Raw genomic sequence first — 26,032 nt, forward strand, 5'->3', positions numbered from 1 at the left:
TGCTAGCCTCCCTACATTGGCTTCCTGTTAAGGCAAGGGCTGATTTCAAGGTTTTACTGCTAACCTACAAAGCATTACATGGACTTGCTCCTACCTATCTTTCCGATTTGGTCCTGCCGTACATACCTACACGTATGCTACGGTCACAAGACGCAGGCCTCCTAATTATCCCTAGAATTTCTAAGCAAACAGCTGGAGGCAGGGCTTTCTCCTATAGAGCTCCATTTTTATGGAATGGTCGGCCTACCCATGTGAGAGATGCAGACTCGGTCTCAACCTTTAAGTCTTTACTGAAGACTCATCTCTTCAGTGGGTCCTATGATTGAGTGTAGTCTGGCCCAGGAGTGTGAAGGTGAACGGAAAGGCTCTGGAGCAACGAACCGCCCTTGCTGTCTCTGCCTGGCCGGCTCCCCTCTCTCCACTGGGATTCTCTGCCTCTAACCCTATTACAGGGGCTGAGTCACTGGCTTATTGGTGTTCTTCCATGCCATCCTAGGAGTGGTGCATCACTTGAGTGGGTTGAGTCACTGACGTGGTCTTCCTGTCTGGGTTGGTGCCCCCCCTTGGGTTGTGCCGTGGCGGAGATCTTTGTGGGCTATACTCGGCCTTGTCTCAGGATGGTAAGTTGGTGGTTGAAGATATCCCTCTAGTGGTGTGGGGGCTGTGCTTTGGCAAAGTGGGTGGGGTTATATCCTTCCTATTTGGCCCTGTCCGGGGGTATCATCGGATGGGGCCACAGTGTCTCCTGACCCCTCCTGTCTCAGCCTCCAGTATTTATGCTGCAGTAGTTTATGTGTCGGAGGGCTAGGGTCAGTCTGTTATATCTGGAGTATTTCTCCTGTCTTATCCGGTGTCCTGTGTGAATTTAAGTATGCTTTCTCTAATTCTCTCTTTCTCTCTTTCTTTCTTTCTCTCTCTTGGAGGACCTCAGCCCTAGGACCATGCCTCAGGACTACCTGACATGATGACTCCTTGCTGTCCCCAGCCCATCTGGCCGTGCTGCTGCTCCAGTTTCAACTGTTCTGCCTGTGGTTATGGAACCCTGACCTGTTCACCGAACATGCTACCTGTCCCAGACCTGCTGTTTTCAACTCTCTAGAGACAGCAGGAGCGGTAGAGATACTCTCAATGATCGGCTATGAAAAGCCAACTGACATTTCCTCTTGAGCTGCTGATCTGTTGCACCCTCGACAACTACTGTGATTATTATTATTTGACCATGCTGGTCATTTATGAACATTTGAACATCTTGGCCATGTTCTGTTATAATCTCCACCCGGCACAGCCAGAAGAGGACTGGCCACCCCTCATAGCCTGGTTCCTCTCTAGGTTTCTTCCTAGGTTTTGGCCTTTCTAGGGAGTTTTTCCTAGCCACCGTGCTTCTACACCTGCATTGCTTGCTGTTTGGGGTTTTAGGCTGGGTTTCTGTACAGCACTTTGAGATATCAGCTGATGTAAGAAGGGCTATATAAATACATTTGATTTGATTTGATGTCCGAGTAGTCCTGGAACGCCTGCTGACTACCTGTACATTAAAGCGGAGAAGTGCCAATTCCATCAGGAGGAGGTCTCCTTTTTGGGTTACCAGATTGGCCCGCAAGGTGTCATGATGGATGAGAGGAAGGTGGATGCTGTCAGGTCATGGCCAGTCCCAACCACCATAAAGGTGTTACAACAGTTTTTGGGATTTGCCAACTTCTACCGTCAATTCATTAAGAACTGTAGCTTGATCGCCTCTCCTCTAAGTTCTCTCCTCAAGGGTGGTCCCCGGAAGTTGGGATGGAATTATGCAGCTAACATGCCTTCCGCCTACTGAAGGGTCGCATTCACTTCCGCCCCGTTTCTTAAACATCCAGATCGTGCGGTGCCCTTTGTGGTGGAGGTTATCATGATTGTCCTGTGAGGATCAGAATTGGTCAGATCAGTTTGGCGGTGGATGACAGTAACCAGGCCCTCCCTCACCCACAGAGAGGGGGAGTGAGCTGCTGGGGGTTGACAGTTCACACCCTGTTGTAAATTACAGGATAAGAGGACTCTCACTCTTCCCCTCCAGTATGAACCAAAGGCATGTCTTTGTTAACAGGCTTTTCCCGCCGAAACTTTAACACGTTCAAAAAGTGAACACTGGAACAATATTTCTAACATAAGAATGTGGGGAATGGTCAGCGATGATCTATAGAAAACTAATGTCATATTGGTTTTTATTTAGTGATGTCATTAAAAAGGTTAAAAAGGAAATACTGTAACTTGGAAAGTATATCCCCTTTATCTGTCAAATGTCCATCCTTAACATTGTATATGAAAAATGATGAAAGTATTTTTGTTAAGATAGTGAATGTGATTTTAGGAGACGCCTATAAACTGTGCATAGTAAGTAGTCACGCCCTGAGTGAGGTCAGAGAGTGTGTCAGACTGACGGAACCATCCCCTTTGACCAGAGTGCATAAAAGGATTGATATAAAGATTAACATTAGACCAGAAAAGCGTGGAGCCGGTAGCTAAACGTTTGAAATGGTTGAAACTTTGAACCTCAACACGATGTGAAGAAAATAAACTCACCTTCCAGACTAGACCCGAACATCGCCAGGCTGCAGCTGCGCATGTAAAGTGGTTAAAACTCTGACTATCAACACGAGGTGGAGAGAAGCGAAAACTCCCCTCTCGGAAAATCACTGGTATGGCTGATTAGCTGTCAAATATCTAGAAAAGCAAACTCTTCAAACCATGATACTACTCTTCTCAACTCACCATATTCTCCTATACTCATCACCAACGGGAACCGTCGACACGGCTGGCTAGCCTATCTTCCGAGGAGCATCTTCCAGAGTGAACAACAGTAGAAGATGGGAAAGGGGAGACCCCTTTTGGAAAATCAGAGCCATACAAGCGTGCCACTGAAAGGAGGGCTGTTCCGACAGAGATAAACGGTGAACAAAGGCATTCAAACGTAAATACATTCATGATTTCTTACTTCAAACGGGTGGCGGTTCGTGTGCAAAAATATGATTACTGTGAGAATAGTTCTAAAATGTATCAATGACAAGTGTCCCTTTTTCTCTCTCCCACCCTCTTCATTTTCAGTGTATTAAGCTGCCTTAATACCGTTTTCCCCATGTATTAAGTGTGTATATTTATTCTGTGTATTATTTAGTTAGCTAGTAAATAAACAATTAAACCAATTTGTGTAGTACTGAATCATAAGTAAGGCTGGGGTTTTTGCAGATCCAAGAAGGTTACGACTGTTCAGAATGATGATATGATAAGAGGTTATGTTTAATATGTTGACTGTTTTATGGATGTGATAGGTAAAGACCTTTTAGAGTTTAATTAGGGAGATGGTAACTCCTTAAATAACCGCCCTTGAGGTGCCCCAAATTCCTAATGAATTAATTGTGACATGATTAATTGAATCGGGTAACAATTAAACATAGTTAGCCGATTCGATATATATAACAGTGATCAGATTAATGAAAGTAAAGTCACGGCAAGGCGGACGCTTCAGAAGTAGGTGTGGGGGCTGTCCTGTCCCAACATCAAGGTAATCCACAGAAATTGTATCCATGTGCATATTACCAAAAAAAACTGTCTCCTGCAGAGAGGAACTATGATGTTCGTGATCAGGAGCTCCTGGCGGTGAAGTTGGCATTAGAGACACTGGCTGGAGTGCACCCAGGACCCATTTCGATCCTCATCAACCATCGGAACCTGGAATACATACGGACAGTTAGGCGAATGAACCTGCGACATGCCAGGTGGCCCTTTTCTTCATCAGGTTTGATTTCACGCTGACATATCGCCCCGTCCCGTTTCGACGATTCCATAATCCGCCCTCTCGAGTCATAGCCCCCGTGCTCTGGAACATAGATGTGGACATTCGCCAGGCCCTGGAGAGGGAACCCGTACCTGCCACCTGTCCTCCTGAGCGCACCTACGTTCCCATGGAGATAAGGGATCAGCTATTGACCTGGGCGCACACAGCTGTCGTTGCTGGACATCCAGGTATCACCCTTCTATTCAGTGCATCACTGGTGGCCCACCTTGGCTCAGGATGTCACTTGTTATGTTCACCTTACAACAGGACAACGACACTAAGCCAAGACAACGCAGGAGTGGCTTCGAGACAAGTTTCTGAATGTCCTTGAGTGGTCCAGCTAGAGCCTTGAACCCGAGCGGACATACCTTGAGAGACCTGGAAATAGCTGAGCTGCAACGCTCCTCATCCAATCTGACAGAGCTTGAGAGGATCTGCAGAGAAGAATGGGAGAAACTCCCCAAAACAGGTGTGCCAGGCTTGTAACGTCATACCCATGAAGACTCGAGACTGTCAAATATGCTTCAACAAAGTACTGAGTAAAGGGTCTGAATACTTATGTAAATAATGATATTTCAGTTGGGGTTTTTTGTGAGTAGATTTATGAGGGAAAAAAACAATTTAATACATTTTAGAATAAAGCTGTTGAATACTTTGCGAGGGCATTGTAAATTATGTCTGAATCTGAGTGTTGAAGTGTGCCCCTGTATGACAATTGGAGGCGTGGACTCCAATCAAGTTGTAGAAATCTCAAGGATGATCAATGGAAACAGGATGCACCTGAGCTCAATTTAGAGTCTCATAGCAAAGGGTCTGAATACATGTAAATATACTTATTCTCTTTTTTATTTTGAATACAATTGCAAAAATGTCTAAAAACCTGTTTTCGATTTGTCCTTATTATTATTTGGTGTAGATTGCTGAAGATTTTTTTAATTTAGTCAATTTTAGTATAAGGCTGTAGCGTAACAAAATATGGAAAAAGTCAAGGGGTCTGAATACTTTCCGAAGGCACTGTAAAAACAAAGCATTTGTGTTTAGTGAGTCCACCAGATCAGATTCAGCAGGGATGACCAGGAATTTTCCTGTCCTGCTAAGCAATCAAAATGTAATGAGTACTTTTGGCCGTCAGGAAGATGTATGGAGTAAAATGTACATTCCTTCTTTAGGAATGTAGTGACGTAAAAGTCTAAAATATAAATAGTAAAGTACAGATACCCCCAAAAACTACTAAAGTAGTACTTTAAAGTATTTTTTACTTAAGTACTTTACAGCACTGGTCATGTCAGTATACAGTTACTTTAAAACTAACTAATGATATGTTGCACATCTACTTCGCTACCTTGGAGATGAGCCAAGGAGGACGACAGATGAGAACAGCATGCCAGTGGAGCCCTTAGAACAGCAGCAGCCAGGGGCAACAGGAAGGGAAGAGGATGACACAGGCCCAAAACAAGTTAAGGTAACCCAGTATCCCCTTGACCGTTTTGGATTGCAAAACTAAAGAGACACACCAGACAAGACACAGAGACAGCAACAGAAGAGTAGATGATAGAGCGAGACACCAGACAAGACACAGAGACAGCAACAGAAGAGTAGATGATGGCGAGGGACACCAGACAAGACACAGAGACAGCAACAGAAGAGTAGATGATAGAGCGAGACACCAGACAAGACACAGAGACAGCAACAGAAGAGTAGATGATGGCGAGGGACACCAGACAAGACACAGAGACAGCAACAGAAGAGTAGATGATAGAGCGAGACACCAGACAAGACACAGAGACAGCAACAGAAGAGTAGATGATGGATAGAGACAACAGACAAGACACAGAGACAGCAACAGAAGAGTAGATGATGGCGAGGGACACCATACAAGACACAGAGACAGCAACAGAAGAGTAGATGATAGAGCGAGACACCAGACAAGACACAGAGACAGCTACAGAAGAGTAGATGATGGCGAGGGACACCAGACAAGACACAGAGACAGGAACAGAAGAGTAGATGATGGATAGAGACAACAGACAAGACACAGAGACAGCAACAGAAGAGTAGATGATGGAGAGAGACACCAGAAGAACAGAACAGGCCATAACAAAAGAGATTAGACAAAGGAGAGAGTAACAAACAAGAACCTGAGACAAGACACAGACAGCAACTAACAAGACACAGAGAAAGTGACAGATGAAAGTGACCGAGGGCAGATGGAGAGAGAGAACAGAGGAGGGTTGAGCACACAGTAGACTGTATGACTTCAAGTTGTTCTATAGATTCTAATTCATTGTATTTATTTGCACAAATTATAACAGGCAGTGAAAAGGTAAAACATGGTTTACAAAGAATTTGCAGGTGAGGTGAAAAAGCCGGTGAAATGACTATTAAAACAATAGCTTCCTTTTACACTTCTTACAACCAGGACAGGACGAGAAAGGAGGGTAGACAAAAGAGACCGCAACATAGAAGACTAAGAGACAGTAAGGGAAGAGGGAAGACAAGAGAGACAGCAGCAGACAACACAGAGAAAGCGATGGAGAGAGGCAGAGGAGGGGTGAGCACACAGACTGTAACAATTAAAGCTGCTCTATGGATTCTAATTACTGCACCGTACGTGTGTGTGTGAGTGTGTGCGCGTGTGTGTGTTTTGGTACTGTGGGATTCTTAATCAGTTTGACTCATTGGACAGGTCAGAGTCCATGTTTGAAGTTGTTGATCAGTATGGAGGTTTTTGCCAATACACTGTAGATGCATGTGTTCCAGAGTAGAGAGTGTTCCAGGTAGAGAGACCCACAGTAGCTATTGTAATTGAGTACTGGCAGTGTCTGCTGTGGCAGGTGGAAAGGAGCAAGTTACCTGAAAAATATCTCATCTTTCAATGTTCCAATCTCTCAATGTTCATCTCAAAGTGCATCAAATTCATGCATTTAGCGGTTGAAATTTACTGGCTTTGGGCTAAGCCCCAAATGCCATTAAATCCTAGGAACGCCACAGTGTGCATACAAGTGTGTGTGTGTGCGTATTTCAAACCCATCCCTCAACTGGTTAGGCAGATAAATTAGTTTAATGTCATATGCACATGACAAAAGTAGTGCATAAATCACTTCTTAGTGTACAGAACAGGTCTGGTTTACTTTACACACTATATGTGTCATGGCTGGAATATGATGAGCTAGGCTGAACTGTGGGATGGCTTAGGTGAAAACAACCACTAACGTAAGTAAGCCTTAGGGAAATTACACCGAACCTAAGTCTCTTTTACACCCTTAACATACATCACACCGTTCAGATGTATCCCCGAGCTTTAGCCTGAGCTCACCACAACGTTCACTCTTTATGAGCTCCCCTCGGGTTCATGTCAGCTAGAAGTACCTCTACATGTTCTAGTTTTTCTTCTCTATCTTACTCATTCTTTCTCCCGTACACTTTTGCTCTTTCTCACTTTCAGCTCCCCCTCACTCTCCTTCCTCCTACCCTCGCTCGGCCTGACGGCCTCTCACACCTTTGATGTATTTACTCTCTCTGCTTCTTTCTCTCCCTTTCTCTCCTTTCATCTGTCTGCCTTAATGTCATACCACCTCTTTCTATCTCCCACGCTCTCTTTACCGCCACTGTCTCTCTCTATCTCTCTCATTTGATCTGTGACTGTGTGGTCTTCTACCCCCTCCATTTATCTCCAGCGGTTACTCCCTCCCTCCTGTCCTGATGTTCTCCTTCCCCCATTCTCTCTTTCTCTCTCCCCTTCTCTGCTAAAAAGACAGATACAAGTCAAGTCTCTCTCTCTATACCCTCTTTCCTTTATCTCTTAGGTCTCTTTTTGCCTTCATTATTCACTTTGGTCATATCACCCCATAGTACTCATAGAGTGCCCAATCAAAAACGCATATTTTGACCAATGGGTAAAAAAAAAAAACATTAATTGTGTAGACACTCCTCTAAGAAAACCAATGGCTCAAACATCATGTCCCCATCATAATCCTTTCAAATGTTCTTAAGAGTTTTTACCTTTGTAGGACGGCCAGAATTAGGGTGACTTAATCAATGGAGACCATAGAAAAAAAAGTGGTAGAAAATCTGGAAAATTGCATCGCGTCAGCTAGGCTGGATTCTGTGCAAGAATTTAGGCTACTGGCTACCTGACAGGCTCACTTTCCTGTTAAACTAGTCATCTTTATTTTCGACTCCGCGGGACATAAAACAATACAGAGGTAAGATGGATATTGTTTTTGAGACGTATTTTCATATACGCATTTCATATTAATTAGAAAATTCCTGTTCTTTTTCAAAGATTTCTCACAAAAACAAGTATCTCTGTGAAATGTCAACGGCGCACTGAGCGTATACTAAGCTATTTCTTTTCAAAGCATTTAATTTTAAATTCAGCTCGTGCCGTGCTAATTTAGATTTTTGCGACCCACGTAAACAACTTTGAAGACGAAGACCACAAAATGTAAAATCCTCAAAAGTTGTCACGAGAAACCTGCACCACTACGTCAGAGCTCAGTGCTTATTTTCGGATGCATTAGGTTATGAAATCGGACTTTTTGGATATAATGCTAATGATATGTTAGAGAAAGACCCCACTGAACGATTCAGAACATGAATAAACATATTTCTCTTGGTAAATTGTATTTTATAACATAAGGAAGTTATAAAAATAAATAGAGTCACCCACTCTTTATTTAGTTTTGTAGCTTACAGTTCACAGCTTACACTATTTCTACACAAAATAATTGTATTTAAATATATATATATTTAACTACGCAAGTCAGTTAAGAACACATTCTTATTTACAATGACGGCCTACCCCGGCCAAACCCTAACCCGGACGACGCTGGGCCAATTGTGCGCCGCCCAATCACAGCCGGTTGTGACACAGCCTGGAATTGAACCAGGGTTTGTAATGACACCTCTCTCACTGAGACACAGTGCCTTAGACCGTTGCGCCACTCAGGAGCCCTATCAGGGTGTGCTCCAGCTCATGCTTTTTATTATAACATAAGGAAGTGAAATTTCGTCACCAAAGCGCATTTTCGGACACTACATATTACTCTGATCAATTGCTGGTATCACATTCTCACTGGAAAAACATGTTATTGGTGATATTAGAACAGATAACCAATAGCTCCCTCACACAGGAAAGAGTAGCCTAGAGAGAGTTTCCCTGAATGGAAGTTTCTGACTGACACATGCTTCACTCTGGGCTAGAGAGGGTTACAGGTGTGTATAGTGGGGATAGAGTTTCTCTGTGTTGGCAGCGATGCAGGTGTGTATTGTAGAGAACATTTCCCTGTGAGTGTGCATGGGTGAGAGCGTGCATGTCATGGCTAATGATTGTGAGTCGGACATATAAAGTTCTCTTATGTGTGTGTGTGGGTGGGCAGACGTGTGCAGATATCTGTCGGGGTATATGATTTCTAAAGGAGTGCGTGTGTGTGTGACAGTGTTGGGTGTGTGTAGGCTGACACATGTCGGCTGACACAGGGATGGGAACTAACCTCGTGTTTTCCCTTCATCCTGCAGACTCGAATGTCATTCTTATTGGATTCCCACGTCCGCTTCTAGCAGAAGAACACAAAACGACATGACCGGAGGGTTATCACACTGGGGTATGATTTAATCAGATGTATGTGACACCAGTGCGGTCACACAGCGTGTGTGTGTTTTGTGTGTGTGTGTGTGTGTGTCTCTCACCTTGCTGTAGAATATTTCGTCCCCTGACATATTGTCCAGCTCCACTCTATATAGATCATCTCTGGAATATACACCAGGAGGGGAGAGAAACAGGGGGGGAAGCAGAGTGGATCAAATGGTTTCACAGTGACCTTATCATAAACCAGTCGACATAACTGCTGAAAGATAAAAGTGAGGATTGTTAGGGGTGTGGTATGGATCATGGCTCAGAGGTGATTGTTGATGTTGTTGGTTACCTGGCTCCTATGTAGAGTGTGCGGTTGACCTGGAGCACTGTGTGAATGTGCAGCTCCTGTCTCTGTGAGGAACGATGAGCTCTACCCACAAACACAGGGTACCTCCTCACCACTGAGAGAGAGAGAGAGAGAGAGAGAGAGAGAGAGGTGGTTTATTGTACTCTTATATTCCAGGGGATGGAGAAAGACGTAAAGGGTTGAAGAAGACAGTGAGGAGAGAAAAAGGGGGGTTAGAGGGAGCTAGTAGCAGAGGGAGAAACATACAGGAGGGAGACAGAAGAGAGAGATGGGGGATAGACCCAGTTAGATACAGCATGGAAGAACAGGACACACTGCGGGGAGGGTGGAGAGGACACAGTGTCATTACCATAGGGACTCCTCTTCAGGAGATTGAGTGGGACCTCTGTCTCATTGTCCTTGACTGCAGAGAGCCACATAATAATACACATCCATCCATCCATCTATTTATCTCCACCTCCTTGCCCTCTCTCCCTTTCTACATCTGCCTATCTGTCCTCTCTCCTTTTTCTCTGCCTCTCTTCAATCTACCTCCCTCTCTCTCTCTCTTCTCTCTCTTGCTCCCTCTTTCTTCAGCCCCCTCTCCATCTACCTTTCCATCTCTCTCACTCCCCTCCCCTTGAACTAGGTTGATGCTCAATCAGAAATGCAATAAAAACAACGACAAAGCAATGACCTCAGATCGCAGCGCCATAATATTAAATCAAAGAGGCGAGGAGAGGAGAGCATTAAATCTTTCATTCTTGCACGCTCAAGGAGAAACACATTTTTCAGTGCTGCTATCTATCCCTGTGACACGCTTGTTTTGTGTGAAAACAGCTCCAGACCAAGGCTGTGACCTCTAACCTTTCTGTCCTGATGGAATACTGAGATTCACCATTGGGCCATTCATCAATGCTACTGATACCATACATACATAAACACACACTCAAGTATGCAAGCAAGCGCACAAACACACACTTATGCGCAAATGTCAGCGCACGAGCTGACAAATGAACAAACATGCAGGCACGCGCATGGACGCGCACACATGCGCATGCACGGAGAACGACACATACCCTCTAAGGGAGCATAGCTTAGAGGACCAGGCTCCTCTGGGAAAGAGCTGTGAGCCAATTGAAGGAGCAGGAGGAGAAACATGAGGGGAGGGGCCATGGTCGTCATGGCAGCACAGCACGGGCACTAGACACGGAAAGAAAGAGAGGAGGGAGAAGAAAATAATCAGTGACCAGTCCTACAGGTACAAATCACACCACAAATGTTATAGTCTCGTACAGATTCTGATTGCAACAGATTGCAAGCACACACACTCTATAACACACACACACACACACACACACACACACACACACACACACACACACACAGCAATTAAACAGTTGAGACATAAAGTATGGTCCACAGAGCAGTGTAGGCGTGAGAGAGGGCTGGGGCAGGACACACACTATAACACACACACACACACACACACACACACACACACACACACACACACACACACACACACACACACACACAGTCACACAGTCACACACACTCACACATGCTGCCACCAATCTGGCTTTAGCAGAGTGACCATTGTGTCAAATGAGGTGTAATGTTCCCTCTATTGTGTAGAATGGCAATCCATTGTTGAGCACTCCCAGCTGAACGTGACGACCTAAGCCATATACCACCCGAGAGTCATACATAGAGACTGAAGCCATACAGGGAACCCTACAGGGGGGCATACACCATAACATCCTATATAACAGAGAAGACTGAGGGCAGCTGGAGAACAACAGACTAGCCGAGGGAAGCCACACACAAGCTGAACAATCGCCATGCACTTAATAGAGCCCAGTGACTGGTAACGCACAACAATCCTAGTCATTCATTCAGCTGCAGTAAAGTCTCCTGTCTGAGGGTGATTTACAGTCAGTGCATACTGTAAGCACAGCGTGTGAGTAGAACAATCTTCCATCTCTCTGACACATTTCAACTGGTGCCTTCCTGAACCACAGTGACCTCCCGACCAGGGGTCAAGAAGGCAGTGAATTGTGGGTAGGCCGAGGGAGGAAACAGATTTAGGTCTTAACAAAACAATAAAAGGCCATCAGAGGGTCATACAGCCGAACCTCTCTTTCACCCTCTCTCCCTCAAACACACACATATGCAACAGATGCGAGCACACACACACATACACACGCGCGCACACACACACACACACACACACACACACACACACACACACACACACACACACACACACACACACACACACAATCGCCTCCCCTCCCCACCCCCACCCCCACCCAACCCCCACAGCACAGGGGTGAAACAGTCAAATGTGGGCATCCACAAGCCCATGCATCAATCAACACATTGCTCTCTATAAAACCAACACAGTGAAATAACAGCAGGGCTGACTTACTGCCACGCATAAATAATGAGAAAGATTGTCTGACACTCTCTACACACCCAGACGTTTAAATGTCATTGTTTTTCTTCGATTCCTCAGAGGCTATGGCCTATCCTATATAAACACCCACTGAGCTACAGTATTGCGCATGCATTCCGGGTTGGGAGCGCTTTCATTTGAACTCAGTCAATTCTTTGTGAAATTCTTTATTGAGGGAAAATTGTAGCAACATGTATTTTCATTCAAGATTTTTCCCATTAGAATTGGAATTGTAATGGAGCTGAACCCGATCCTGTACGGGGCTACAACTCCCCCTCCAACTCTCTAAACACAGTCCTCACCTTCTGCTGTTTCACACTTGTACCACGACGGGAGATATATTCAGTGCTGTGGAAAGAACAAGTTCTCTTTGTCTGAGAAACTAATTGAGGGATATAAGGAGGGATGATGGAGGAAGAGAGGAGAAAACTGAAAAGGAAATGAAAGGAAAGAGCAGAAGAGGAGACGAAAGGAGAAGACATGAAAGGAAATGAGAGGGGGGGAAAGGAGAGGGGGCTCAAAGCTTGAGGTAGACAATATCTTGAAGAATTTGAATGAGAATGTGATGGAAGGGTGGATGGAGGGATACGATAAGAAAGAGAGGGAATGAGAAAGAGGGGAACAGAGAGACATAACAGCTCAATATCTATGCTGTTTCAATCATATCGACCCACCTCACTCTTCCCCCATCCCCCTGTCATGTCCTCCCCTCATTCCTCTCTCCCCCTCTCCTATGATTTTTCTCAGAACGTAGCCCAATACAGAAACTATGATAGGTGAGACAGTATGGAACGTCGATAGGAACCTTGGTTTGTTGCTAAGGTGATAAAATGACCGTTTTTTTGATACACACATATAGCCATGTACACACACACACATTGTAAACTCTGTAACACAACAGAGCGAAAGCAATTTGAGTGACACCAGATTGTCACAGGTAGTCACATTGACACCGAAGTATGCTGATGATGAATCTCACACACGTACACACACGTGCACACACACACACACAACTCAAATGATGAAGCAGCCTCATAAGGCCAGTTATTGATCTTTGAAATCCCACTCCAGATCTGGGCCAAGGGCAGACTATATCGCACAGCACTATTGGCTATCGACGATAGGTCTAGGAGAATATATAGACCACTATTGGCTACTGTATGTCACAGCAGGTGATCGGTTATCTATGTGAAAAAGGGGCACCGTTTTTGTTGTTGATTCCTTTGAAGTCTGAGCCTGCCTTAATTGAACCCGCTTTTAAATGGGGTGAGAGAGAGAGAGAGAGAGAGAGAGAGAGAGAGAGAGAGAGAGAGAGAGAGGGAGAGAGAGAGAGAGAGAGAGAGAGAGAGAGAGAGAGAGAGAGAGAATAATGAAGTGACATGGCTTCTACGGTAACCAACTGTGGGATTCAGTAGATCTAATGAGAGCGACAGTGAAATGTTATCTTCACATCACTCCCACAGCATTACCCAAATCAGGAGGTTAACTGAATGTGTTCATCACCTGACTGGCTCAATGACTCTCTTGAGGGCCAACTGCATTCATTGTCAAAATAAATACATAGTTAAATTGTAGATAGCGTTTGTGATATATCAAGAGTAGAATCACATATGCCGCTGACTCTCATCTTGAAAAGGATTGACCAAAACATGTGAACGGGAGTCTTTTTTTCATCCAACTCTTCAGTCTGATAAATACCACTTTAGATTTGCAGGTGATCATGCCTTTATTAGGACCCCCTAACCAAAATCAATACTCATTGCATTTGCATTTCAAATGCAGAATAGAGAAACAGCATTTTAATGGATCCCCTGGTAGATTCGGTACATACCACTTGAACTACAGTGGAGGACTAGGTCATTCTAATGTATGAGAAACACAGAATAGTCCATATCTTGGCCCACAGCATTTTTTATACACAATAAATATAGACCTGCACTTTCTTATCAGGTCGTGAGCTACACAATTACTGCAGAATGTGAGAAGGTAATTACTTTCTGCTACTGCGCTATCGAGGACAACTCTTGCTGCTCTGGATGACCAGGTGCTTTCATTCTCCGAAGCTGATGTGAGGAAAACTCTCAAAAGAGTGAATACTCACAAAGACGCTGGCCCAGATGGCATCCCTGGCCGTGTCCTCGGAATGTGCTGACCAGGTGGTGGGCGTCTTTTCGGATATCTTCAACCTGTCCCTGTCCCAGGCTGTAGTCCCCACCTGCTTCAAGTAGACCACCATTGTCCCAGTGCCCAAGAAAAACGAAGTGACATGCCCAAATGACTATCGCCCCTTTGCACTCACCCCGGTCATCACTCCAACAGATCCACGGCCGTAACACATCTGGACAAGAGGAACACCTAAAGTATGTGCAAGTGCTGTTCATTGACTACAGTTTAGCATTGTTCCCTCCAAGCTCGACACCAAGCTCAGGAGCCCTGGGTTTGGACACCACCCTCTGCAACTGGATCCTGGTCTTCCTGACGGGCAGACCACAGGCTGTGAGGATTCGCAACAACACCTCCGCCACACTGAGTCTTAGCACAGGGCCCCCCCCCCCAGGAGTGTATCATCAGCTCTCTACTGTACTCCCTGTCAACCTACAACTGTGAGGTTCGAACGACACCATCTGCATCATCAAGTTTGCTGACGACGCCAGGCCTGATAACCAACAATGATGAGTCAGTCTACAGGGAGGAGGCAAGTGAACTGGTGCCAGGACAACAACCTCTCCCTCAACTTCAGCAAAACAAAGGAGTTGATTTTTGACTTCAGGAGTCAGAGGAGGGAACATACCCCAATTCACATCAACAGGACTGCAGTAGAGAGTCAGCAGTTTTAAGTTCCTCAGCGTCCACATCACCGATGACTTGATATGAACCAACAACACCATCACTCTTGCCAAGAGTGTGCAACAGTGCCTCTACTTCCTAAGGCAACTTTAGAAATTCGACATGCCACACGGGGGTCCTTTCCAGAATACTACCATTGCACCATCGAGAGCGTCCTGACCGGTTGCATCACGGCCTAGTATGGGAAATGCTCCATCTACGACCGCAAGGCCCTCCAATGGGTGGTGAAGACGGCCCAGTATATCCGTGGGACCGTACTCCTACCCATCAAGGACATACACTGTAAATATTGGACTATAAATAGTGGCTTCCTGTATTATACTTATGCTAAAATGTTAATTCTATCCTACTGAGCCATTTACTTTATGTTTGTGTTTTTATCTTTTATTATCTCTTATTGTTGTTGCATTGTCGAGAAGGAACCTGCGAGTAAACATTTAGTTGGACGCGGTATGTGTATCCTATGACTAATAAAACTTGAAACTTGAAAATGTGTTTCTTTTGGATCCGTCTTATTCCAATACGTTGTGGCGCGCGTTCTATTAGTGTAAAACGTGTCCTTGTGTTTGGGTCTGGGAACGGAGGGATGATGAGGACTTTATCACCGTTCTCCTGCACCTCTCTCTCTCTCTCTCTCCACTGCAGCCACTCTTCCCTGTGCCCTGTTACCATAGCAACCGATAGCAATTGGAAATGAATCTAACTTGCCGAATAACTGCAATCACTGCACCAATTCAATTAAGCGTACTCTCTCGAAAGGAAAACATGACTGTAATCCTGAATGGGGATGAGTAAATGACAGGAAGTTAGCCGATGAGAAATAACCTGTTTACAATGTGATAAGTCGTGCCATTTTAAATCCACTTTAAAAACACAGCCACAGATGAGTCCACTAATGAGTTTGATATTCACACTTCTACCAGCAAAGGAAGTGGATTACCAATAATTATGGCTCTGATTCCGCTCCTAGCCTGTCATTCTAAAGGAGGTGTTCTATTGTGCTGTGGTCTAAGTGTTCCGTGGCATTATCTAGATTGTAGTGGACACTGAGCAGTTCTCTGAAATCACAGGCTTTTAGGGAACACAACATGTTCCAACTCTATACAACGTCAGTGTCATGTCAGGTTGACTGAGAGAGATGGAAAGATATGCAGGAGGCAAACAATCACCTGCCACTATTTCTTTCTGAAATGGTCATCTTTCGTTCTTTCGTTCTTTCGTTCTTTCTTTCTCTCTTTCTTTCTCTCTTCCACTCTCTCTCTCTTCTACTCTCTCTCTCTTCTACTCTCTCTCTTCTGCTCTTCTTTCAAGAGCCCATATGCAGGTTAAAATCCCTGAAGAAAGTAGCGGGGCCTGAGGGGATGGGGGATAAACTGGGATAACTGGGTCACCTTCACCATCAATGTGTCTACAGTACACTACATTCACTGGTAACATGAACGGACTGACACTGACAATGATAACGGTTGAGTGTTACGGCATAGGTAATGGAGGTAGATGGCAAAAGGGCAGGCAAATTAGTTACGAACGTATGCAGACAAACACACACACACACACACACACTAACACAAAGATATAAGCATAGAAATCAATGAGATAAGGTCTTTATCTAATCAAGGAGGGTGTGTTATTGGATACCACAGCCTTCCCTTAAGTGTGTAACTGTCTGGGGGCCAATCCCAGTTAAGGGAATATGGCGTTTTCTCTGTTAAATATCCTAATGCACTTTTCAATCTGCAGAGTAATTTATATGCTAATGCCCAGGTTATGTCTGCATTAGATTCCCTGGCAGAGTGCTGAACGTTATCATGGAGAGGGATGGAGGGAGAAAGGGATAGAGAGAGTGAAAAAGAGAAGAAAGAGAGAGAGAATTTTCCCCTGGGTCTATTATGCCAGTATGTAATTATAAAGAGGCTGGTCAGACCTGGAGAGTAGCCAGTCAGAGAGCACCTCTCTCCCCCTCTATCCCTCTCTCACAGGTCCCACTCTCTGGAGGTCCAGTGTTGGGTGAACATGTCTACATGCAACTCGTCTGGAAACTGTCAAATATAGAACTAATCAAACTATTCAACATCTCTGAAAAAACGTTTTGGTAAATAAAAAATAATGGTGTAGTTTTAAGAGTTACTGTCTTTTAGGAACAGCTGATCTAAAAACAGTTATAAGGAGAGTTGATCATTGAGGAGCCCTAGGAGTGTTTAGACAGCCTATCCTAGGTCAGTTATTGAGGAAAGTCGAGAAGAAAAGTGCCCTATAGGAGTGGTTAGACAGCCTATCCAGGTGGTAAAGGGGCAGATAAGAGCTAGAAGAGGTCACACAGCCGAGATCTCTATTCTTATTAACATAATACCTTAGCTTCTAATTGCCTTTTTTTGCATATTCATCCTCAACTTGGCCCGATCTCATGCTCTCTCTCTCTCCCTCCCTGATTCAGAGGGGTTGGATTAAATGCGGAAGACACATTTCAGTTGAATGCATTCAGATCTCTCGCTCTGCATCTTTCTCTCTCTCCTTCACCCGTTCTCTCTCTTCCTCTCGACCTCCCTGGAACCCCCCCCTCCGCCCCCTCTCTCAGACAGTACATGTTATTCTGGTCTAACTAATGGGGAGTGTTTAGCAGTACCCTTGGCTTGTCTTTGAGTCCTGAGTGAAATATCTCCCCAAGCAACAGAAAGCCGCAGCCCAAACACACACACACACATAGGGAGACACACACGCACACACTCGCACACACACACACACACAGGCAGACACGCACGCACGAATACACACACACCCACATAGGCAGACACCCATGCACACACATGCACACCGAACACATGCACATGTTCGACTGCATTGCACACACATTTTAGAACTTGGAGCTGGGTCTGCAGCAGATGTATGTGTTTATTTATAGTGCAGTACTACGCTACAGCCGGATTAGACACACGCACGCGCACAGTACTGAGCTGCAGCAAGGGCAAACGTTAGCTATTACACAGAGCTCAACTGCAGCAAACCCATATGCATTCACAGCACAACACTGGGATGTCGAGCACATAGAGCAAGGGTCATCAACTAGATTTAGCCGTGGGATGATTTTTTTTCTTGAGCGAACGGTCAGGTGGCCGGAACATAATTACAAATAATTTGTAGACCGAAACATGAAGAAGCCCAAACAGATATAACAATTTGACTAAAACATACCATTTCAAACTTTGCTTAGGTTCTTATACGATCATAACATTAAGAACACCTGCTCTTTCCATGACATAGACTGACCAGGTGAATCCAGGTGAAAACTATGATCCCTTATTGATATCACTTTGTTAAATCCACTTCAATCAGTGTAGATGAAGGGGAGGAGACAGATTAAACTTTGGGACAATTGAGACATTGGATTATGTATGTGTGCCATTCAGAGCGTGAATGGGCAAGACAAAAGATTTAAGTGCCTTTGAATGGGGTATGGTAGTAGCTGCCAGGTGCACCGGTTTGAGTGTGTCAAGAACTGCAACAGTGCTGGGTTTTTCACACATCAACAGTTTCCTGTGTCTATCAAGAATGGTCCACCACCCAAAGGACATCCAGCCAACTTGACACAACTGTGGGAAGCATTGGAGTCAACATGGGCATCCCTGTGGAACGCTTTTGACACCTTGTAGCTCAACGGTAACTCAAAGGTAACTCAACGGTAACTCAGCAGTTCCTAATGGTTGGTATACTCAGCGTATATCTCTCTATTAAGTGTGGGAATCATTTAAAACAGATTTCAAAAATGTAAATCACTTGAAGCTAATTTGCCGGTGTTTTTGTCTTTCATGTTCAACAATTAAATATATAGTGCATTCATGAAAGTATTCACCTATTGACCTTTTCCACATTAAAGCCTTATTCTAAATTCGATGAAATATATTTTTTTCCTCATCAATCTACACCCAATACCTCATAAAGACAAAGAAAAAACAGATTTTTAGACATTTTCGGAAAATGTAAAAAAAAATAAGAATAATATAACATGACATTTACATAAGTATTCAGACCCTTTACTCAGTACCTTGTTGAAGCACCTTTGGCAGCGATTACAGCCTTGAGTCTTCTTGGGTATGACGCTACAAGCTTGGCACACCTGTATTTGGGGAGTTTCTCCCATTCTTCTCTGCAGATCCGCTCAAGCACTGTCAGGTTGGATGGGGAGCGTCGCTGCACAGCTATTTTCAGGTCTCTCCAGAGATGTTCGATCAGGTTCAAGTCCGGGCTCTGGCTGGGCAACTCAAAAACATTCAGAGACTTGTACCGAAGCCACTCTTGCGTAGTCTTGCGTTGTTTTGGCTGCGTGCTTAGGGTCATTGTCCTGTTGGAAGGTGAACCTTAGCCCCAGTCTGAGGTCCTGAGCGCTCTGGAGCAGGTTTTCATTAAGGATCTCTCTGTACTTTGCTCCGTTCATTTTTCATTGATCCTGACTAGTCTCCCTGACTAGTCTCCCAGTCCCTGCCATTGAAAAACATCCCCACAGCATGATGCTGGCACCACCATGCTTCACAGTAGGGATGGTGCCAGGTTTTCTCCAGACGTAACGCTTGGCATTCAGGCCAAAGAGTTCAATCATGGTTTCATCAGACCAGAGAATCTTGTTTCTCAAGGTGTGAGTCTTTTAGGTGCCTTTTGGCAAACTCCAAGCGGGCTGTCATGTGCCTTTTACTGAGGAGTGGCCACTCTACGATAAAGACCTGATTGGTGGAGTGCTACGGAGATGGTTGTCCTTCTGGAAAGTTCTCCCATATCCCCAGTGGAACTCTGGAGTTCTGTCATTGTGACCATCGGGTTCTTGGTCACCTCCCTGACCAAAGCCTTTCTCCTCTGATTGTTCAGTTTGGCCGGATGGCCAGCTCTAGGAAGATCTTGCTGGTTCCAAACTTCTTCCATTAAATAATGATAGAGGCCAGCCACTGTGTTCTTGGGGACATTCAATTTGTTGGTACCCTTCCCCAGATCTGTGTCTCGACACAATCCTGTCTCGGAGCTCTACGGACAATTCCTTCAACCTCATGGCTTGCTTTTTGCTCTGGCATGCACTGTCAACTGTGGGACCTTATATAGACAGGTGTGTGCCTTTCCAAATCATGTCCAGTCAATTGAATTTACCACAGATGGACTCCATTGAAGTTGTAGAAACATCTCAAAGATGATAAATGGAAACAGGATGCACCTGAGCTCAATTTCCAGTATCATAGCAAAGGGTCTGAATATTTATGTAAATAAGGCATTTCTGTTTTTAATTTTTTATACATTTGCAAACATTTCTAAAAACCTGTTTTCACTTTGTAATTATGGGGTATTGTGTGTAGATTGATGAGGAGAAAAAATATATTTAATCCATTAGAATAATGCTATAACATAACAAAATGTGGAAAAAGGGAAGGGGTCTGATTACTTTCCGAAAATACTGTAAATAAATCCCCTGCGGGCCACCAGTTGGGAAACCCTAACATAGGGTATGCAGCATACACAGACACACAATAAACACATAATCACAAGAAAGTGTACATGTGCAGACAGGCACACACAAACACACTCCCTGAGCACCTATACCTATACAGTATAGAACATGCCATACTCTGTGTTTGATTGCTTGTAATTAAGATAAATATAATCTTTGCCATAGCAGAGCAGAGATGATTGCTGTACACTATGACCATATGGGGTCTGTACAGGTATTGCATGTGCACCAGGCTACACGTGTGTAAAGACACACTCAAAACATGTACACACACACACACACTCAAACATGTGCACACACTTATGCATGCATGTGAGCACACGCACACACACACACACCCTCTCCACTGAACGTGATCCCTTCCTCTCTCTCAGGTATAATTGTGTTGCTGCTCTACTCCTTTGCGTCTCTCTCAATTTTGACTCTCCCCTGATGAAAATACATAATTAAGAGAGACCCTTGGCGTCTGAAACTGGAGGAGAGAGGGAGGAGGAGAGAGAGAGGAGGAGAGAGGGAGGAGGAGGGTGGAGGCGAGAGGGAGGAGGAGAGAGAGAGGAGGAGAGAGGTAGGAGGAGAGAGGTGGAGAGAGGGAGGAGGAGGGTGGAGGCGAGAGGGAGGAGGAGAGAGGGAGGAGATAGAGAGGAGGAGAGAGGTAGGAGAGAGGGAAGAGGAGAGAGGAGGAGAGGGAGATTATCTCCAGCAAAAACAAAATCCGAATATAACCAGCATCTCCAGACAAAAGACTCTACTGTGCCTCTGTCTGCCAATAAAATCCTCATCCAGCTTTTTCTTTTTGCTACGATGCCTTTTAAATGGCTTTCTTTGGCTTACAGGCTCTGTGAACTCTTTCTCTTGGACGGGTAAAGCAGCAAACACTTCAACAAAAAGAGTGTACTTCCAAGAAACTCCCAGCTACTCTCCATAAGAAGTAAGAAGTCAAGGGGAGCAGACAAACTAGGATTTTGAAAAGGTTGTTTGAGTCAGTGTGAGGCACACAAAGTGGACGGCTGCTTTAATGCAAACGAGCACAAGAGACAAGATACAGACATAGGAATAACCGTCATCTTTCCAGAGGGCAGAAAAGGCAAAGATAAAGTTATCGTATTCAAACTCACAGTATAGGAACAATTGTTCACTGTCTGTATATATTTGCATTATTGTGCTATAATGGAGTTATAGTAAACTAGATAAGAAAGCAAATAGGCCCATGAAAGTGACCGAACGGCTACATACTGCAAATCCTAAAACAAAAGTGGTTTACAAAAGGAGTAATCTAACTCTCCTTCCTATGTCTAGAAGTGTTTATAAGAACCTCACCCTGTTCTATATTAAAGTTCTCACTCCTCTCCTGTCATTTACAGTAGGCCCTACACATCAACTTTGCTTTAATATTCAAGTGCAGGTCCTAGATCAGCCGTTCCCAAACTATTTTGGTGCTATGATGACCTGCCTAAAGTCTTTAGAATTTCATTATCCCCCTCAAGATGAACAAACAATTTTTCCAGCCACAGCCCATTTAATCCACACCTCAAATAGGACCTAACTGTCACTCGTCAATGGGTTCAGACACACCATTTGGGAAAAAGTGCCCTAGATTGATTCTAATCAGAATCTCATCCTGAAAGGATAACCATCTCCCATCAACTCTAGTTAATATGGCAACATGTGGGAAACATGAAAGGGTTCAGCATCAAATATCCACTAAACACATGCTCTGTACACACGCACACACACACACCCGTCCTGAACCTACGTGCTATTAGGACCCCGGTTCGTTTTAATACGAGCGTAGCAAAGGCTTCGCTACACTAGGGGATCCAGGGCTGAGGGATCTGAGAGGCATGTGTTGCAGAAGTGAACACACATGTTAGCATCACTCGACGGTTGTGTGAGACCTCATGCTGGGCATCAGACTCTCTTTATAATGAGCAGGGCTCAGGGGAGACATTATTGATGAAAGAAGAGCATACAACTTAAAACATAAATACTCAAATACGTTCCTAATGTGTAATAAATCACTGCACAGAGCCTTTTATCTAAAGCAATATATCACGTATAGATAAGTGCTTATATATATAAGCACTTATCTATACATGACCCATGCAGGAATCAGATTCCACCCATTCAGGTCGGCGACCACCAGAGCAAGCAACCTAAATGGAACTGGGCCAAATAGTTGGGGGGGTTTTTCGGCGTGAGCTGGTTTGTTTTTGGTACCTCCTCTCCTCACAACAAGATCTACATTCTGATGGGCAGTACAATGGCCTGCCTCCGGGAGCCCAGCACCTCTGCCCTCTTTATGCTGAAGAATGGCTCCCTGACGTCCTTGCTCCCAGGACCCCAGCTGGTATAGGTCACCGAGCAGATGCCTGCACAGCCAGGGCCCTCTGATCCTATAGACCCTGGGGTATACAGAGGCTTCACAGGGTTGCTTTGAGAGTGTTGATGTAGTGCTGAGGAAGTAAAAGACTGGACTGTCTGGGCGGTTAGGAGGACATCGGGACACACTCCATACTGGTCCATCCAACAGAAGAACATCAGCTTGCACCATATAAGTTATGGGGCCTCAGTAGCCTACATATCCTTTTTGTGTCACATCTGGATATTTCAAACCTGGATCATAAATTATGATTAACACATGCACTGCCACATAGTACTGCCACTTCAGGTCTCAGGGAAAGCTACTCGTCATGCACGACTGGTTCACTGGCCAACCTCTGTTACTCGTGTATTGAACTAGAGCAAACGGAATGTGTGAGAAATCCTCACCTACTCTAGTAGGAAATGGAGGTACTGGACAATAAAAAAGTGCTATTTTATTATTCATGTTTAAATAATGAAGCAGTTTAAATAATTAAGCAGCACTTTTTACTCAACCTCCATTTTCCTCCCAAATAGGCATTTAGGAAGAATAACACAGGCAAATGGTGTTTACTCATTTTACAGCTAAAAGTGAAACAGCATTTCTCACACTCTGCAGTTTTGAAACCAATCAATCAGTGTTTACCAGTGTAAAAGAAGCATGGCCGTGGGAAGATGTTTAGGGGTGGGGGGTGATGCATTTGCCCAAATTTCTCTCCCTGCGCAGCTGGCGGCTATGTCTGTTTTTTCATTTTATTTCAGAAGTAAACAAGAACAAATAGTTTGCAATTGCCCTCTTGGTCATAGAGGAACAGAATGAAGAGTCTACACGTCTGTTACCAAGACTTATTTAGTACATGAACCGGTTGGGTGCTGTCTGAAGAGCGCCTAGGGGAAACACTGGCTGCACATGTTGTTCCTGTAGTGGGGTGAGCACCTGCTCACAGGGCTGCTGTGTGGCTGCCTGTGTCCAAAGCAGGGAAAACAGGGAAACCATTCACACTCCCTTAGACTGCATGCCTTCCCCTCTCTCTTTTCATACTCTGTCTCTCCATTTCTATCTCTCGATTCTTTCTACTTTCTGTCTCACTCTCTCCTCCTTGCTCTTACCCTTTTCTCTCCCTCCCTTTTCTCTCTCAGCCCCTCTCTCCCCATCTCTCTCTGCACTTCTCTCCATGTCCCTTTACTCCCCCCCTCTCTTTCTCCTCCCCCTCTCTACGACCAGAGGCTTTCCTTTGCCTTGACAAACTCGGTGTGAACATTACCCAACAAGTAATTTGGTCAGAACCCAGCAACTCCACAATCTCCCTCCATGAATTGGCTTATACATGCTGGTCTTTACATGCATAGCTAGAATCGTAGAGGTGCAGGTACTTCTGTACCTCCTAGGACCAAGCGATGCTCAAAGTTGTCGTTCGCCACGTTGAATCCACACTGAGTTCCGGGCTGAAACGGGAAGAACCAATCACCGACGAAGGGGCGTAGACTTCGGCTACCGAACTTCGGGTCGCCTCGAGAAAAAATGTTGCGTGCACAAATAGCCGAAAAAAACTTTGCCAAAGACCAAAACGCACAAAAGCATCACAAAATGTCGGCATAATATATGCACAATCTGTTCGGATGCCTTTAAAGTCCTCTACTGGAACTCGCTGGCCTTGAACATAAAGGGGGAAGTTGTAAACAATAAATAATACATAACGGGTAAATCAATCTGCCAGCCCCAGAAAGTCCAGCAGTAAGTGAGCAGTGTTGGGTTCTTTAAGGAAGCCGCAGTGGGCTGTAAGTCTGATGGACACAAACACAGAGAGTGGGTGGTGTGTTGGCAGCCCAGGTTTTAGTGTACAGTATATTCAGCCTGCCTGCCTGCCTGTGGGATTTAGACCAAATAAGCTCCCTGATGTTGATCCCTCTTCTCTGAAGCCTCTCTTTGGTCATACTACTTGGCCCTGCTAGAAAGGACATAAATACAACTTTATCTTGTCATAAATGTGATTATAGACACTAACCTTAACCTTAGCCCTAATAAAGACCACAAAGCTCATCCAATTGTCCATTCAATGTCCCTTCAAGCATGGCCATCTGGTGTCTACTCCTCCTTCTCCTTCACACTTTCAGCTCTATATGGGAATGCTATGACCCTGCTAACTTCCCTTAGAGACATTAGTGTCACCTCCCACTCACAGTCAGAGATATAGAGTTCAGCAAACCCTGTCATCTCATCTCAAGTTCCAAAGCCATTACATTCCAGCAAGTGTACACAATAAAATACACAATAGAATGTCATGTTTTGCAAGTCTTACAAGAGTCTTACTGTCACGTCCTGACCATAGTAAGATGTTATTTTTTATGGTAGAGTAGGTCAGGGCGTGACAGGGGGTGTCTTGTGTTTTTCTATGTTTTGTATATCTATGTTTAGGTTCTAGTTTTTCTATTTCTATGTTGTTGTTTTTTGGGATGATCTCCAATTAGAGGCAGCTGGTCCTCGTTGTCTCTAATTGGAGATCATACTTAAGTAGGGGTTTTCCACCTGTGTTTGTGGGTAGTTGTCTTCTGTTTAGTTTATGTACCTGACAGAACTGTGTGCTTTTGTTTTCACTTTGTTATTTTTTCTTTAGTGTTCTGAGTTAAAATAAATATTCATCATGAGCACTCGACACGCTGCACCTTGGTCTACTTTCTACGACAGCCGTTACATGTACTAGTCTGACAAGTGTTGGAAAGCACATTGGGTGTGGATACGGTGGGAACGTGTGGGTCTGAGCAAGTGTGGCGTCAATGATGTTTGTGGAAATGTGCTGTATGTATGTGAATGTTAAGTCCTTTATTGTTTTTGCCAATGTATGTTGGGAAAAGCAGCAAGAATAGTTTAAATAAAATAGATATTTTTAAAGAATGTCATGTTTGCTGCACCGTGTGTGCATGGCTCTGCTCCCGCTCCCATCGAAAACCCTATGGACCAATCACAGGCAATCCAGAGGCCATTTGGAATGAACAGGGTAACAACAGGGGGCGGCAGTCTGGGCAGACTTGTTTTACTACCAATATAATTAGTCTAGTTAAAAGTACAGGCCAGTGTTTTACATTATACTACACTTAGACCATAAACCATGGAACTAGTGTAATTCCATCACTGAAAGAATAATGAG

At 44.5% G+C, this 26,032-nt stretch overlaps 1 protein-coding gene across 3 annotated transcripts in view; it reads right to left on the reverse strand.

Annotated features, from left to right (window-relative positions):
* Nucleotides 1-26,032, reverse strand: part of LOC115169428 (semaphorin-6B-like) — a 72,002-nt gene that overhangs the window by 44,458 nt on the left and 1,512 nt on the right. For all 3 annotated transcript variants that reach the window (XM_029725018.1, XM_029725017.1, XM_029725019.1), the window contains exons 2-5: nt 10,815-10,938; nt 9,739-9,850; nt 9,503-9,563; nt 9,307-9,369 (exon numbers count right to left, since the gene is read on the reverse strand). In XM_029725018.1, coding sequence (XP_029580878.1) covers nt 9,307-9,369; nt 9,503-9,563; nt 9,739-9,850; nt 10,815-10,920 — 342 coding nt within the window. In that variant the 5' untranslated portion in view covers nt 10,921-10,938. The remainder of the gene's footprint in view (nt 1-9,306; nt 9,370-9,502; nt 9,564-9,738; nt 9,851-10,814; nt 10,939-26,032) is intronic.

Source organism: Salmo trutta, chromosome 31, assembly GCF_901001165.1.
Source record: "Salmo trutta chromosome 31, fSalTru1.1, whole genome shotgun sequence".
Taxonomy (NCBI): Eukaryota; Metazoa; Chordata; class Actinopteri; order Salmoniformes; family Salmonidae; genus Salmo; species Salmo trutta.